Source organism: Theropithecus gelada, chromosome 10 (assembly GCF_003255815.1).
Source record: "Theropithecus gelada isolate Dixy chromosome 10, Tgel_1.0, whole genome shotgun sequence".
NCBI classification, from domain to species: Eukaryota; Metazoa; Chordata; class Mammalia; order Primates; family Cercopithecidae; genus Theropithecus; species Theropithecus gelada.
Genome location: NC_037678.1, coordinates 84,944,843 through 84,960,677, shown reverse-complemented (window position 1 = coordinate 84,960,677; position 15,835 = coordinate 84,944,843). Strand labels below are relative to the sequence as shown.

The window sequence follows — 15,835 nt, the reverse complement described above, 5'->3', positions numbered from 1 at the left end:
AGAAGGGGGAGTGATTTGAGAGGATCTTATCTCTGGTGTTGTTTGATCTTCCTAATTATTTACAGGAAAAAGGCAAAAGTTGTAACTGCGTGTTGTGTGACTCAGGCTGCATAGCCACCTTCTTCTCAAGGCTCAGAATGATGTAATGGTTCAACAGTTTTTTTTTTTTTCTTTTTTTTGAGACTAAGTTTCGCTCTTGTCGCCCAGGCTGCAGTGGTGTGATCTTGGCTTACTGCAAGCTTCACAATTCTCCTGCCTCAGCCTCCTGAGTAGCTGGGATTACAGGCACTTGCCACCATGCCCGGCTAATTTTTGTATGTTTAGTAGAGATGGGGTTTTACCATGTTGACTGGGCTGGTCTCAAACTCCTGACCTCAGGTGATCCACCCTCCTCGGCCTCCCAAAGTGTTGGGATTACAGGCATGAGCCACTGCGCCCAGCTGGTTCAACAGTTTTAACTTTGAATTATTTAATTTCATACTCTCAGGTAAAGGTTGGTGCTGGGGGCCAGCAAGAAGAGTAGGAACTCTTGAGTTATGATAGGATATTGTGTGAATTAAGTGACCCTCACTTCTAAATTATTAGAAAGTCAGAGTGATTGATTATGCAGAAGTGTGTATAAAATTCATGTCCTCATCCAGTGTAGAGCAGTTTTTTTAGCACTAGAGTAGACTTGCCCAAACTTTTGTGATTCATGTAGTAGATTCTTGATTTTTCCACTGCCTATACTGTTTTATCTAATACTCAAACAACTAAACACTTTTTTAGCTTAACATTTGAAAGATGAAGTTTATGGTTACTTAAATGAAATAGCAGTATTACTTGCCATAAAGAGAAAATAACTTTAAACACAGTGCAGTCAAAACACTGTAATTAAATTTTAACTAGATCCTATTTGTCAGTGGCTTGGATCCTGAGCCTACCTTTCCATTGCTAAACAGGGAAATTAGCAAGTGTTAACCAGGACTTAAAGATATAAGGGGGCTCTGCTGAGACTTTTCTCTTATTATTTCAAAAGGATTTACATGTTAAGGCTATTAAATCCCCTTGTCCATGACACTGAAGTCATCTCTTTGGAATAGTATCCCGTGCTTTAGGAAATGCTGCTGAAAGACTGGGACCTCTGAGATCTAAGACAGCCAACTTGAGATCACCTATTCTTATAGAACAGTGAAGGGAGGCCTGTTAAATATTGGCACAGGCTCTGTGAATGTTCAGAGTTCTCTTGAAAAACAGGTTTAGGATTTGGGTATATTGTGGATTCTGGTGGCTTGGGCATCTCTGCTTTCCTGACTCCTTGTATGACATTTTCGTGGGTGAGTGCTTTCTCTACCTTGAGGAAAGGTGGGTTAGGTTTGTGTCAGAGTCTGCAGACCTGTAGGAATTCTAAGGCCTAGAGATGTAGCTTTTTTGTTTTTGTTTTTTGTTTTTTTTGAGTCAGAGTCTCACTCTGTTGCCCAGGCTGAAGTTCAGCGGCACGATCTTGGTTCACTGCAACCTCTGCCTCCCAGGTTCAAGCGATTCCTGTACCTCAGCCCCCTGAGTAGCTGGGATTACAGGCATGTGCCACCATGCATGGCTAATGTTTTTGTATTTTTAGGAGAAATGGGGTTTCTGCATGTTGGCCAGAATGGTCTCAAACTTCTGGACTCAAGTGATCCTCCCGCCTCGGCCTCCCAAAGTGCTGGGATTATAGGCATGAGCCACTGCATTTGGCCTAGAGATGTAGTTCTTAACTTTCCTTACATTGGACCCCTATGGGGCTTTAGGGGTGGGTAGGGATAGGTGGTTCAGTGCTCTGTTAACAAACTTTGATTAGAGAGAGGCCTAATTAAGAGAGTTTAAGGGCTCTTGTCTTTGTCTCCTTCTTGTTTAGATTATTGTTAAGTCCCTAACTAAGCAAGTTATGTGTCCTTGTAGGGAAACCATTTTATTCAGAGCCATTCTCTTGAGAAAGTTCTTGGGTATTTGATTAAAAGACAGAGACCACTAGGAATTCTAATAGAGAGTCATGAATGTACTGTCACTTAGCTTTCAGAGACACCCTGAGCTGCACTCTAGCGGGTGAGAGGATGTGAAGTGTTTGGTTAGGAATGGTATAGTTGGTGGTGGTTGTGGACATGTGAGATGTAAGACGCCTCAACTTCAAATGTTGTTCAGAAGCAATCCAGCTTTCTGAGTTATTCTTATGAATTCCGGATTTGAAACAGTAACTTCCCAAATGGCAGGGGCTTTCTGACGGTTTGCAAAGAGGAACCTGGAGGGACTTTGTCCCTGACACCTTCTGGGTTATTAGCTCCAGATCAAAAGAATTCCTGGTTTTAGAAAGAAGTTCTTGAAAAGAAGAGGGGAGGTGACTTGGTGAAGCCTCTTTGGGGACATGAGCTATTTTTAGGGCTTTTGGCAGGAAAAGGGCTTTTGAAAATGGAGATAAGGCATGGTATTAAAAAGGCTTACATTGGAGAAAAAAGTTATAAAACTCCATACAGTTAGGGCAATAGTTTTGTTTTTTACTAGGACAGCATCAGTTTATATGGAGTATTTTTATAACGTAAGCAAGGTCTCTTGATATTTTAATAATTAACAACTGGATTTTATTTTCTACTATAGGTGCAGGTTATCATTCTGAATCCAAAGCCAAGGAATATAAACATGTATGCAAACGAGCTTGTCAGAAGGTACGAACACAATGTGTATGATCTAAGCATTTCAGTTTTGAACATGAAGCAATTTTACCTTGAAATTTAACATTTAAAAGTTTCGTTTCTAGGACAGTCTTGTGGTTTGGACTATGAAATTATTTTGCTCGTTTTTGTAGGGGATCGTTTTGTGTTGTTTTGTGTTTTTTCTCCACATGATGCTTAGCTCTTTCCCCTCTTTCCCAGATTAAAGTCTGTATTTTTGTAATTGTGGGCACACAATCGTATCTCTTTTAATCGTTGCAATGATGTTGAACTTCTGTAGACAGAAGGATAGAGAAAACAGCTTAAAGGCAGTCAATGTGTTTTTCCATGAAGGGAAAAAAATAAATAAAATTAAAATGGGTGCTTTTTTAAGAGAGATTATCCTATACTTTTTCATTCTGTTTTTCATGACATAGTTTGTATCATAGCAAGTTCATTGTCATTCCAGAGTGCAGCTTTGCCCTTGTACTCAGTTGTGCTTTTTTCCCATTGGTTTTTGAGGTTTTGCTAAATTGTTGAATATTTAATGTGGAGACAGGAATGGACTCAGAAGAAATGTTTGTTTTTATTTTGATTCTTACTGGCCTTGTAGGCAAACCTTCCATGACTTTTTATGCAAACAGAATCTAGTTGAGTAATGTATATCAAGTAAATATGGGTCTCTCTCTGCTCTTTTCATTGATATTTACATAACATTAAAAAGAAGATTACACTTTGTCAGAGAGTCAAGCTTTTTCTTATGAATGAAGTCCTATAAATAAGAATATTTTGTTACGGGGATTTTGTTCTTTTGAAATTTATAATAATAAAGCTAAAAGTTCTCTAAGCTATTTTATATTTTTTCTTATTTTTCAAAGTGTGAAATTTTTCTATCATCTGAAAATAAATGGGTTTTATATAACTATAGTCCTAGAAATCTAATACATTTGAATTGTATACTTAGCCTTTTTAATATTTACAATGAATAAACTTCTTAAAAGTTTAGGAATACAGTTCTTAGTTTTTGAGCTTTCTCTTTGTTGACTAAATTGGAATGTTAATAATTCATTTATAAATGACTTTCCCTTCTCTCTCTTTTCCTCTCCTAATTTATGCTCAAGACCAGGTGATTTTATAGAGCTTTACTCTGTGTAGTTTATATTACAAAATAATATGATATATCTTGATTTAGAATTTACATTGTAGTATCCAAAATGTTTTTGTCAAATGTATGCTTTTATCCTCAGATTCTGGCATGCCCCTGTGACTGAGAGTCACTTCTTTTTAGGTATGGAGAGCATTAACAGTGGGAGGAGAAATGATTAGTTTGTGATTTAGTTATCTATATAAAATATGAATTGTCAGGATATTTGAACCAAACTGGGTCATACAATTTCTGTGGCTATTTTGAATTGCCTTACAATGAATGAAGCTTACTAAATTCCTTGTACTTTTCATTTAATAGTTAGATTTTATTGTTTTAATTTGAATAATATTAAGTGAGCCATATTACCAATTAACCTAGATATAAACACTTGCTTGTTTTAAATCTGAGTAGTTTATGCCTTAAAGTATGGAATGGAACTAGTGGTCAATTTTTATTAATCTGAGTGTCTCCCATACTTCTTTAAGCTTTTGGAAAGTTTGAGAAGTTGGGATTTTGCAATGAATAATCTCTCCCCTTGGTTTCATAGGCAATTGAAAAGCTGCAGGCTGGTGCTCTTGCAACTGACGCAGTGACTGCAGCACTGGTGGAACTTGAGGTATTTCTTTTCTCTGTTTTATTTAAAATATTTGTGAGTTTATCTTTATTGTTCTTAAATGACATGAAACTGTTAAGTTAGTCAACCATAAATTATATGACCAGTGTTTCCCACCAGTATTAGCAAAGTTATAAAGAAGCCTATGATATTGTTTTTTTCATTGGTGACTTTTCTGAGTAATATAAAAGTTGGTTAAATTCCTTTCTTTTTTCTTTCTTTTTTTTTTTTTTTTATGAGATTCATGAATACAAAAGTTAATGATTGGATGCTTAAGTTTCACGTTTTCAGTAGGAAAATCCTTGAAGTTAACCCCCCAAAAGTGATGTATGTTCTGTTGGTTTAAAATAAAAAAAAATTCCAACTGTCTAGAAGTGCCTAAAGCAGAAGGGGCAGATTCTTCGTGATCCTAACAGATACATATTGTGAAATTGTGTGCTGTGATGTGTGTCTTGTCCCAGTGTTATGGTTAGGTTTGTCCACAGTTTACTATGGACATCAAAGAATTGAGTGGGGAGGCTCTCACTTTTGCCATAATTTTTTATACTCTAGAGAGAGGCTCTCTCAGTTCTCTTGATTTGGAACTTTGATGAATTTGTGCAAGGGATATTGAGGGCTTCAGAAGATTGACTTGCTGCTCAAACTTGGAGAAGATAGATTTGTGTCAATCAATTGAGAGGATTATTGTGAAAAATATTTTTCCGGTTGAGAATACTACTTAGGGAATCAAGTAAGACATGATGACAAAAACAATGATGAGTTTGAGGGAGGAGATGATAGTTGAGGTTAACATTTCCAGGTTGACTGGGTTGTGGCCCTTGTATTTGGGCTCTCATGCCAACACACGTACCCTTTCATGCCTTTCCTTGTGAAAATTGCCCAGGTGTTTACCAAAAGTTCTAGCCGTGTTTTCTGTATATTCTCATGCTTAATTGTGGACCTGAGCTTTTGATCATGCTTTGTAGATTTTAATTTCTCTTGGTTGTGTCATATTGGTCCTAATGTAGTCAAGAAAGGTGAAAGTATATGGTGGGCACCTACTTCTATTGAATCTGACATGGGGATGTGTGATGCCCTCCTAATATGACTGATACCATTTCATACCAGCTCTACCAGTCATTAGCCATGTGTCCCTGGGTGTGGCACAGTCTGTCCTTGACTCAGTTTCCCTATTTATAATATAAGGATAATAATTCCCACTTCATAGAGTTGTGAAGATTAACTGAGTTAGTATATGAATGATATATGACAATCTCTTAAAACAGTGTGTGGTACGTAGTAAGCACCCCATAACTGTTAGCAATTATTACAGTTACGAGATGCTTTGGAAATGGTATGTATGAGGTGAATATTTATAGTAACTATTAATGACAATTTTTACAGCATCAAAGAGAGGTTAACTATATGTTAAGGATAAGAGGAGAAAAATGACATAAGAAAGAAGATAGATGTATTTACCACCAAATGTTACCTTTACTCAAAACAGACACACAAAGAGGGCTTAATCTAACTTAACTAATTCAATTGTTAGTTGAAAATTACTTGCATAGAGTCAGTGTAGGTCTCGGAGAGAAAAGCTGGAGAATATACTAGAATGGCAATTATGAATGCAAAACTGAATAAAGTAAAGTTTCTCTTTTCATCTTAGAATAACTTTACTTTTCCTAAGTCATACTTATATATCGTGTTTAATATTTCATTCTATTTTCCCTTAGTGTTAAATCCTACTTTTAAGGGGTTTACTTATTTATACTTAAAAATGATAAAAATACATTTTGAAATAATGAATTTCTCCTGAGTAATTGGACTTATAGTTTCGAATAACCTGTGTTTTTTTTTTTTAAGAGTGTGGATATGAATTTAAAGGAAAAAAAATTCTTGTTCTGTTATTTTTGATTGGAATAAGTCATAAGGATAATGGTAGCATAGAATTCTTCCCCAAGTGACTTTAGTGCATCCCACACTTCAACTTTTAGTTATTTTATTTTATATATATATATATATATATATATATATATATATAGAGAGAGAGAGAGAGAGAGAGAGAGAGAGAGAGAGAGAGATATGAATTCTCACTCTGTAGCCCAAGCTGGAGTGCAGTGGTGCGATCTTGGCTCACTGCAACCTCCGCCTCCCACGCTCAAGCAATTCTTGTGCCTCAGCCTCCCGAGTAGCTGGGACTACAGGCATGCACCACCACACCCGGCTAATTTTTGTTTTTTTTTTAGTAGAGACAAGGTTTCACCATGTTGAACAGGGTGGTCTTGAACTCCTGAGCTCAGGTGATCCACCCACCTTGGCCTCCCAAAGTGCTGCAGTTACAGGCGTGAACCACCTTACCTGGCTTCAACTTTTAATTATTAAATGTGTGGAAGAATTTCAATTAATTATCTTTAACAATTAATTTTTCTATGGACTCTTTGATTGAAATATATGTTAATACTTCAAGGTTAAGCTTACACTAACTGGAAGAATTTTCCTAAATCTTAAGAATTACATTGGAAATCATGCTTATACTGCCCCCTGCAGTTTCTCTCACCTTGCATAATTGTGATTCATTACCTTGAAACAGGATAGGTTTTCAGATGGAGTTCAGTTGGGAAAGTATTGTAATAGCTTGGGTCAATGGAAAGATGTGTAAGAAGATTGGATTCTAATATTTGCTGTACTTCGAGAAATATAAGTAGCAGTATTGAGTCCTTTCAGAATACTGAAAAGTGCTGAGAAAAATTCTGGAGAGCCTTCTTTATTATGTTTAATTTGAGAATAAACACTTATCTTTAATTTTGGTCAGTTTATTCAGTTAAGTCATGTCTGAATTATTGAACAGATGCAAACAGTCACTATTCTCTTTTTTTTAGACTTTGGGATATACTTTTTGATTTAAAAAATGATATTCTTGCCACTGAGCTTAAGGAAACAATAAATAAACATTTTAAAAACTTGCCTGTTATATTATTACTTAGGCAGATGTTGAAATTGATGTGAATTTCTTAAATACTAATTGTGGATTGAAGTGACTGAAACAGTTTAGTGGTCTTTATTGCCTAGAAAGAGCATCTGGCCGTATATTTTAAAAATGTGATAATTTGTATTTTCCCAAATGGTGAAAAAGTACACTGATCTTAGCTCCATGTGGTGGAGGAGGAAGAGACCAGGCAAAAGAAATTTTGTGTGTGTGTGTGTGTGTGTGTAAATACCACACACACACACTAAAGGGACTTATGCAGACATATCATTTTTTAGCTTTTCTTAGAAACTGATAATTTTGTGTTTTTATTTTTCTTCACCACCACTGCAGACTTGTGGTGTCATCTTAAGACTGTCGCTTCGGGACGCCAGAATGAGGTGTTTTCTTCATTTAAGTAAAGGAAGGGTGGGTGCAAAAATCCTAGCTGTTATATTGACCACCTTCTCCCTTTAGAGTTATGGGAGGGATGGCGGCTGCTCCTGCATGAGAGGTTTTCTGCAGTGTGGAAATGCAAATGATATTACTCCAAAGTATATTTTGTTTATCTTCAAAATGTAGGGAAGGAAATGGAAAGGTCAGTTTATAGATCATATTTTAATGATTTATTGGTAAATTGATTCATTCCTGTTGTTTCATATAGCTTTTTTGAGATTATCTTAATAACTGGTGAGAAAGTGAATTCTGTTCACTGGATGGTACAACTCTGGTTTCACTCACAGCAGAGAAGATTAATATTGTGAAAGAATTTGGTCTTCATATTTGGGACTATACATTTGGATGACAGTTGCTTTTTTGGCTGCTTTCAAAATAGTTTTGGATCAAGTAGTGACAGTGGATTTAAGATTCCAGTGCGTAATTTTGCATATTTCACATGGTATAACTTCTGATGTGAATTTCTTTTTTGAGAAAATTGGATATAGAACTGGGTGAGTCATGATGCTACCATTTTCTTAGGATTGTTTCTAAAGTAGAAAGTGTTTCATGGATTCTGATAGAAAATGAACTATTTATAAGATAGTGCCTGAAGCTCCTTTTGTGCGTTGGTGTTTTTCTGAAAAAGTACGAAGACCTGGTTTAAAAAAGTCTAATGAGTAATAATAGGTGAAATATGAATGACAGACTTGGGAGGTAATTTATAATCTTTCGTGAGAAAACCGATGAATTTGGCAGAGATTTTGAAGATCTTGTTGTAACCTTTGAGAAATTTTGGTTAATTCATTCAGAAAACTGATTATTTTGGTAGGTAGAATACTGTGTATTAAGAATAGTGATGGGGCCAGGCACGGTGGCCCATGCCTGTAATCCCAGCACTTTGGGAGGCTGAAGTGGACGCATTATGAGGTCAGGAGTTCAAGACCAGCCTGGCCAATATGGTGAAACCCTGTCTCTAATAAAAATACAAAAATCAGCTGGGTGTGGTGTTGCGTTCCTGTAATCCTAGCTAGTTGGGAGACTGAGGCAGGAGAATTGCTTGAACCAGGACCTGGGAGGCAGAGGTTGCAGTGAGCCGAGATCGCGCCACTGCACTCCAGCCTGGGGCTGTGGAGTAAGACTCTGTCTTAAAAAAAAAAAAAAAAAAAGTGATAGTAATAGCTTTTACATTTTATATAGTAAAAGGCAAATTATACAGATTCCTTTGTTAAAAATCTTTTGTTGAACGTATGTTATTAAAAATGGACTGTTAAGTTTTTTGTTCACTTGATTCATGCTTTAAAGCTCCCTATGGTCGGGGAAGATGCTAATTCATGCTTAAAACTCATTTATTGTCCAAATGCTTTAGTGTTTATAGAGCAGATTATATTGGGCCAAGTTTTTAGTCATTCTGTGAAAAACAGTTCATTGTCTTTGAATCTCTGTGTAATACAAATATTGCTTGCTTGTAAACTCTAGGGAAGTCCTTTAAGAATAACTTCGTATTCAGGTGACTGATATTTTGGTATGTAAGAGAAAGAAAGTAGGTATTTTCATTATATACTTATATTGTTACATATAATACTGTTACACAGTTGTCTGTATCTCTATGTTTTTTTTTTTGTTGTTGTTATTGAGACAGATTCTTGCTCTGTCACCCAGGCTGGAGTGCAGTGGTATGATCTTGGCTTACTGCAGTCTCTACCTCCTAGGTTCAAACAATTCTCGTGCCTCAGCCTCCCAAGTAGCTGGGACTACAGGTGTGCGCCACCACGCCTGGCTAATTTTTTTGTGTTTTTAGTAGAGACGGGGTTTTGCCTTGATTATTTTGGTAGGTAGAATACTGTGTATTAAGAATAGTGATGGGGCCAGGCACGGTGGCCTACTTTCTTTCTCTTACATACCAAAATATCAGTCACCTGAATACGGGGTTTGGTCTTGAACTCCTGGACTCAAGTGATTCACCTGCCTCGGCCTCCCAAAGTGCTGGGATTATAGGTGTGAGCCACTGTGCCCAGCCAGGTCTGCATTTCTTTAAGGCAGGCATCTCCAGAATGGGAATGTTGGTCACACTTGAGTAGTTCATTGTGAGTGGACCCCAGCCCAGGCCTCTTGTGCAGCTGCAGGAATAGGCCATATTCTCTTCCCTGGGCTTTATACTTCTGGCTGAAATTGTCTGTGTGCCTCAGGGAGATAGAAAAAACTTCTAAGGACTGCCAGTCCTTGAAATGCCTAGTGGTCATGGAGATGGTGTGGCTTCCTGATGGCATATGGGTATACCTAGGATGGAAGGGGACATTGGGAAGGGCTGATACATTTCCCTTTTCCCTCATGAAACTTATAACAAGTTTTCTTGTGAGCAGATGCTTAACTACACCCTGCTCCCTACCCTACTTCAGTCATTTGGTTTTTATTGCAAAAAAGGAGGGGCGTCTGCTTTAAGGTCATTTCTGTTATTTGGGAAGTTTAAAATCATTTAAATAAACGAGCATCTCCAGTTTCCTGTACATTTTTAATTTTGTAGAAATTATATTTTCATAAGCAGAGTGGACCCTTGCTCTTTCCCCAGCACCCCCTGCCCCCCAGTAGAGCTGACCACATTGGAAAGACAGCTTGATGCATTTAGCTCACATTTGTGTAAGTGCTCATTAACTATGATGTGGCTGGTGAGTGTAATTTTAGACCTACCACCCTTGTAAATCTCATTTTTCTCTTCCATTGATAATATATTTTATTCTCTGTAAGAGGGGGCGTGTTTCTATGTATGTGAAGGAGAAGATTTACCTTTTTTCTTTTGTAGTACTTACAGTGTTTTCCTTGCATGAAATTTGAGTTTTGACCTTAGGTGCTCTTTTTTCCTTTTTTTTTCTTAACTTGGTATTATTGATTATTTCAAAGACCCTATTTTGCCTGTCTGTTTAGGAGTATTCCCAGTGGTGCTTCAGTATTTCTGTGTATTCCAGCTGTTTATGGAGTCTTTATGTTTCTCTGCATTTTTTGTTTTATTTTTTGAGGTGTACACACACAGTTACACTTCATGGAGTTGCATCCAGCCAAGTATCCATGTTCTTCTTGTGAAGAGGCAGAGAAAATCACCTCTCCCAAGAATTTCCACCTTCTGAACAAGGGAAATGTGTCCTGAAGAGCTGTACGCAGATGGGAGGCAACTTGTTTGCTTGTTCTGCTGCTAGAGCATTGATTTAATTAGAAGACAGGCTGTGGGTGGCCATGTGCAGACAAAGAAGCACCAGACAGAGCCCATTTAGCCTGGGACAGTAAAAGTAAGTTACGCTCTTTTTAAAACACTTTTTTGAGTACTGATGCTGATTCTTGCCTTTAGTACTAAGGGGCAACTTGTAACTTACTGTTTGTGTTTACACATAGATACATCTGTTCTTTTTCTGAGACCCTAGAAATGACACATGCTCTCTAGCACAAAGTACCTGCTTAATGGAAAAGCAGTGATTTCTTCCCCAACCACCTTTTTTTTTTTTTTTTTTAAGAATAAAAAGAAAACGGAATCAGTGATTACATTCTAGATTAATTTTACACTGTAGCAAACCTTGACCAAGTCAAAACACTTGAGTATACAGCTTGTCATGCTTTTACTTTGTAGTAATGGGAACATGAAGAACTGTTTTAGCCTTTTCCAGCCATTTCTTGATGAGGTATGTGGATCTCATCAGATACATTCATTCTGGCTGAATCTAGTAGAAGAGAGGGTCCAAGATCAGACCTAGCAATTCCTGAGGAGCACGGAACTCTATATGTGTGCCCTTGTTTTTCTCTGGGAGTTGTTACTCTCAAAAATATACTTCATTTTGGAATTCTGTTTTGAGCTACCGAAAACCACATATGGTAGTGTGGTGGAGTTAGTGGAAATCCTGTGTTTTGACTATGTGGAAGCAATTTAGACTTTTGGATTTTTGAGTGTAAAACGTCTTCTAGTCCTATATTAATAGGGATATTACACAAAAGGGATTTAATTAGATTCATTGGTCTTAGAATTTATAGTGTTGTGATTTTTGAATCATTCTGTGTGTGTGCGTGTATGTGGGTGTGTGTATTTGTGTTTGTTTGGATCTATATCATTTGCGGCATTAGGTTTATACCTTAACATCTACTGTTTTTGTTTGTTTTGCTCTTGGTAATGAAGGAGGTAGGCTAATAAGATTTTTCTATGTTTGGAAAATCACAGGCTGGTATGATGGTGTTTAATTTCAAAGACTGCCTTTTGATTTTAAGTTTTCTTCCATCTCTCAAATCCACCCCTTTATTCAGAATCTGGAAAAGAAAGAGGAAGAAACTTAAGTTACATAATTTTTAAGATTCTCATCAAGATTCTAAATCTTGCTCTCCTCTCTCTCTTTCATGTGTTCTTTACCTAAGTGTTAGAATAATGAAGGATTGTACCTTACTATAGAAATCAGCTTAAAGTTGAATCTTAGACATACCAGTTGACAAAGTTCTTTGGCCATTCCCATTGCCAGGCATATTTTACTGGCAGTCATTCTCGCTCAGGGTCCAGCCTCCTGCATGGTGTACACATTTCCTGACAGTTCATGACATGCATGTAGTGTAACACAGGGCATCAGCGCTGTAACACATTCAGAGTGGGGAATTTATTTACGTTTCCCTTTTCTGGAGTATGTGCAAATGTTAGCGACATTTTCTAGTGGGTTGGCAGTCTTTTTGTTAAAAACAGCTTAGTAGAGGACTTAAAAGTTACCATTATTCCTCTTTCCTCTCCAGTTCTGACCATGTCATTTGATAAAAGGATGGTTTAAATTATTATATAATTCCATGGTCTGTTAGTTTCTTTTTGAGTGATTTTATTGTCAATATGGTTAAAAGGTATACTTATTTAGGTTGAAGGGAAGTGTAAGTGGCTGCCAAATTTGGCAGTACTGGAGAAACAGCTACATTTGTCTTTTCTATTGTAGCTCTTGTGGAAAGGACAATTTCAGGTACTGTGTGTGCTAACCTCTTCCTGGACATCATAAATAATCCAAGTAAAACAAAGTTTAAAACTATTTCAGATGTGAAAGCTTATTGAAGCCAATATTTTGGTTTAGAGATTTGTGTTATGTTTTTGACAAGTAACTGTACTGGAATTCTGTGACTTTCAATTTAAAAAAATGTGAAAAACTGTTGTGATGTCATTTTTCTGCTTAATTATGTTATATGTGTCTTTGTAAATTAGGCAGATTAGTAATAGGAAGGAGGTGAGTGCAGATGTGCAGTGCCTTTTTATGAAAATATTTTAAATAATAAAAATATTGTTGAGCTCATAGTGGGCAGTGCAAGAAAAAGTAAAAAAAAGTTTCCATTTTTGGATAGAATATTTTATGTCAGATTAACAAATGTTCTAATGAACAAATATTAACATTGGTTCAATTTTTTCTGACATTTCCAGAAAAGCTTGGGCACTTTTAAGAAGATCATAAAAAGCCTTAGTTTCTACTACATATGTTGCTGTGTGAGGGTTTTTTTTTTTTAAATAAAATATGTTGTCTTTTATAAATTGAATAGTTAAAAAAAATGAACTGTCACAGAAACTAAAACCTGATATTCAGCATACTGTATTTGACTCAAGTGTTCACAGAATGTGATGCAAACAAATGTTCTCTCAACTTACATCCAGGATAGCTAAAATATCACTTTAACACATGTTAAAAGTAGAGTGCTCGAACTATTTGGCTAGATATAATTCCAGGCTGTCTAAGTTGAGTAATTTCCTCAAACATTCCAACTTTGATCAACTGCAGCAAGAACCTTAACATGTCTGTAAAGCAGCCAGTGCATCTGTAAATATGTCCTGAGATAGGGAGAAAAGAGAGAATGCCAAAAAAGAAAGAATACCTTGTCGTTTAGGAGCAGTTACAGAACAAAAATGGAAAGTTTTTTGTTTCCTTAGGAACTGTTTTTAGATAATTGAGCCTCAGATTTCCAAGTATGCCCTGTGGTTCTGTATTAATGAAGGAAAGATACTTCATTTGGACCCAATAAAAGTGTTTTGTGGCTAACCCTGCTGAAACTTATTGGTTAAAGTTCATTAATTCTTGAACTTTTTACACTTTATAAATGTAATATTAATTGGCTAAAACCTCAAACATAATAATATATAGCTCACTAAAGCATGTCTTAATTGTTTATAATTGGCCAGTATTTGGGTGAAAATGTTCTTATGTGACTGAGAATAAGTCTAAGAACAGGAAGCATCACTACAGAAATAATCTCATGTGCCTTTTCTTCAATACATGGCTGAAAATAGGCTTTCTGGCTTTAATTTTCAGTGCTCCGAAAATGAATTTGCAAGTATCTACTAATTTTCCTATACAAGCATTAACTTAAGAGTGTTTATAATGGCAAATCACCCTCTGCTGTATGGGAACTGCATGTTTTCTGTGTTTTTGGCACAACATGTTCATATTCACATGGATATAATAACTTCCCTGGAAATATTTTAAGCTGTAGTTAGCAACTACTTGCAAACTGGATATTAAATTGGATGTTAAGTCTAGCTTCTTTCTGACCTTGCTTTCTGTAGTCCCATGATAACAAATAATGTGACTTTCAATTAGCTCCAGTTATGCAAACTCTGTTTTTAGATCAATCTCGTACCAAAACTTAGAAGGAATTAATAATCCTCTTGTGGTTTCTATGTTGCAGATCTCTATTATTGTCCATATTCTCTAATTACTTTGTCATGGAAAGCAAAGTTAACACAGTTAAATTTATTACTAATAAAAAATGTTTTGCCATAGTTTTACCTCCTTTTCATGAGCATTTTTTCCAGAACTGAACAAAGTGCAGTATAATTGATAGATTTACATCCTTCAAGCCCATCCTCTATATCCTAAAATAAGTGCAGAGAAATGGTGAATGGGCACGCTGGGAGAGAAGATGGAAGGGCAAGTCCTGGGTCTAGTTATTTTAATTTCCTGGGCAGGGTACTTGAACAGATAATGTGAGTTGGTTATCTTGTTACTGTATCTATGTTTACCAGATAATTTTTCTTCTGTAAACCCTGTCCATTTGAATGCCAGGATTTCTTCAAAATTTAATACTTATTTTATGTCATGTGCCTACTTTCTTGATCTTGAAGTCATTAACGTTCATAGTGGCAATGGAAGAGTCAACTTTTGCCTATGTGGGGGCTGGTTATCTAATTTATAGACAGATTCTTATTATCCTGTAATTATTTTACCTGATTATATCTTTGCCATTTTTGCACGTTACCTGAACATTATAGCCCCACCTCCCATGCACTTCTGTGTATGAGGAATGTGTGTGTGTGTGTGTTTGCTACAAATTACTGGTTCTAAAAAGAATGTCATGTTTTATCTTGATAGGCAGTCTACCACTGGGTAAAGTTGTAGATGAAGTTGTCTATACTAATGATATTTGAGAAAATTACCATGATATTTTATTAGTTTTCTGGTATTTGAGAAAAATACCATGACTTCCTATGGACTCTGAGTAGAAAGTTCATCTGACTCATTTTGAAGGAAAAAGGTATTACAAATTTTGTTTGTTATAATCAGAAGATATGCAGCATTTCTGACCACTAATCTGGCTCTTTTTAGTAAAGGTGAGTGGACACTTGGTAGACTGCAGTACAGGTTACTTCCATATTAGTTGTTTCTTTAAGTAGCAAGAGGTAATTGAATATTTTAAATATTTAAGCATGATAATAAAATTTGTTGTTAGGACTGTCATTTGTGTCAGAGAGCTACTTTCCCTGAAGCCTGAATTGTATGGAAAACTGAAGACTTATGCAAGCTTAGATTTTGCACTGGAGAAGCTTGCATCTGGACCTTCTTAATCTTACAAAGTGATGTAGGCCAGAGATTGCAAAAGAGACATTTTACAAATGCGTGTTGATTGGCCCATAGACTAGCTTTTAAAACTTGGAATTTGTTGTCAACATGTAAAAATGAGGAGACTAATATAAGCATCTGGACTTCTAAATTCTCGTGACAAAAATGAGATCTGGCCACATGGAGCATGCATTCTCTCAGGCCTAC

General features: G+C 36.3%; 1 protein-coding gene across 4 annotated transcripts in view; it reads left to right on the top strand.

Moving 5' to 3' along the window:
- The window catches only part of TASP1 (taspase 1), a 261,785-nt gene that overhangs the window by 12,107 nt on the left and 233,843 nt on the right, over positions 1 to 15,835 (top strand). For 3 of the 4 annotated variants that reach the window (XM_025400222.1, XM_025400225.1, XM_025400224.1), the window contains exons 3-4: positions 2,611 to 2,678; positions 4,358 to 4,426. In XM_025400222.1, coding sequence (XP_025256007.1) covers positions 2,611 to 2,678; positions 4,358 to 4,426 — 137 coding nt within the window. Of the gene's footprint in view, positions 1 to 2,610; positions 2,679 to 4,357; positions 4,427 to 10,819; positions 11,087 to 15,835 lie in introns of all 4 variants that reach the window. The other variant, XM_025400223.1, reaches the window with a different exon arrangement.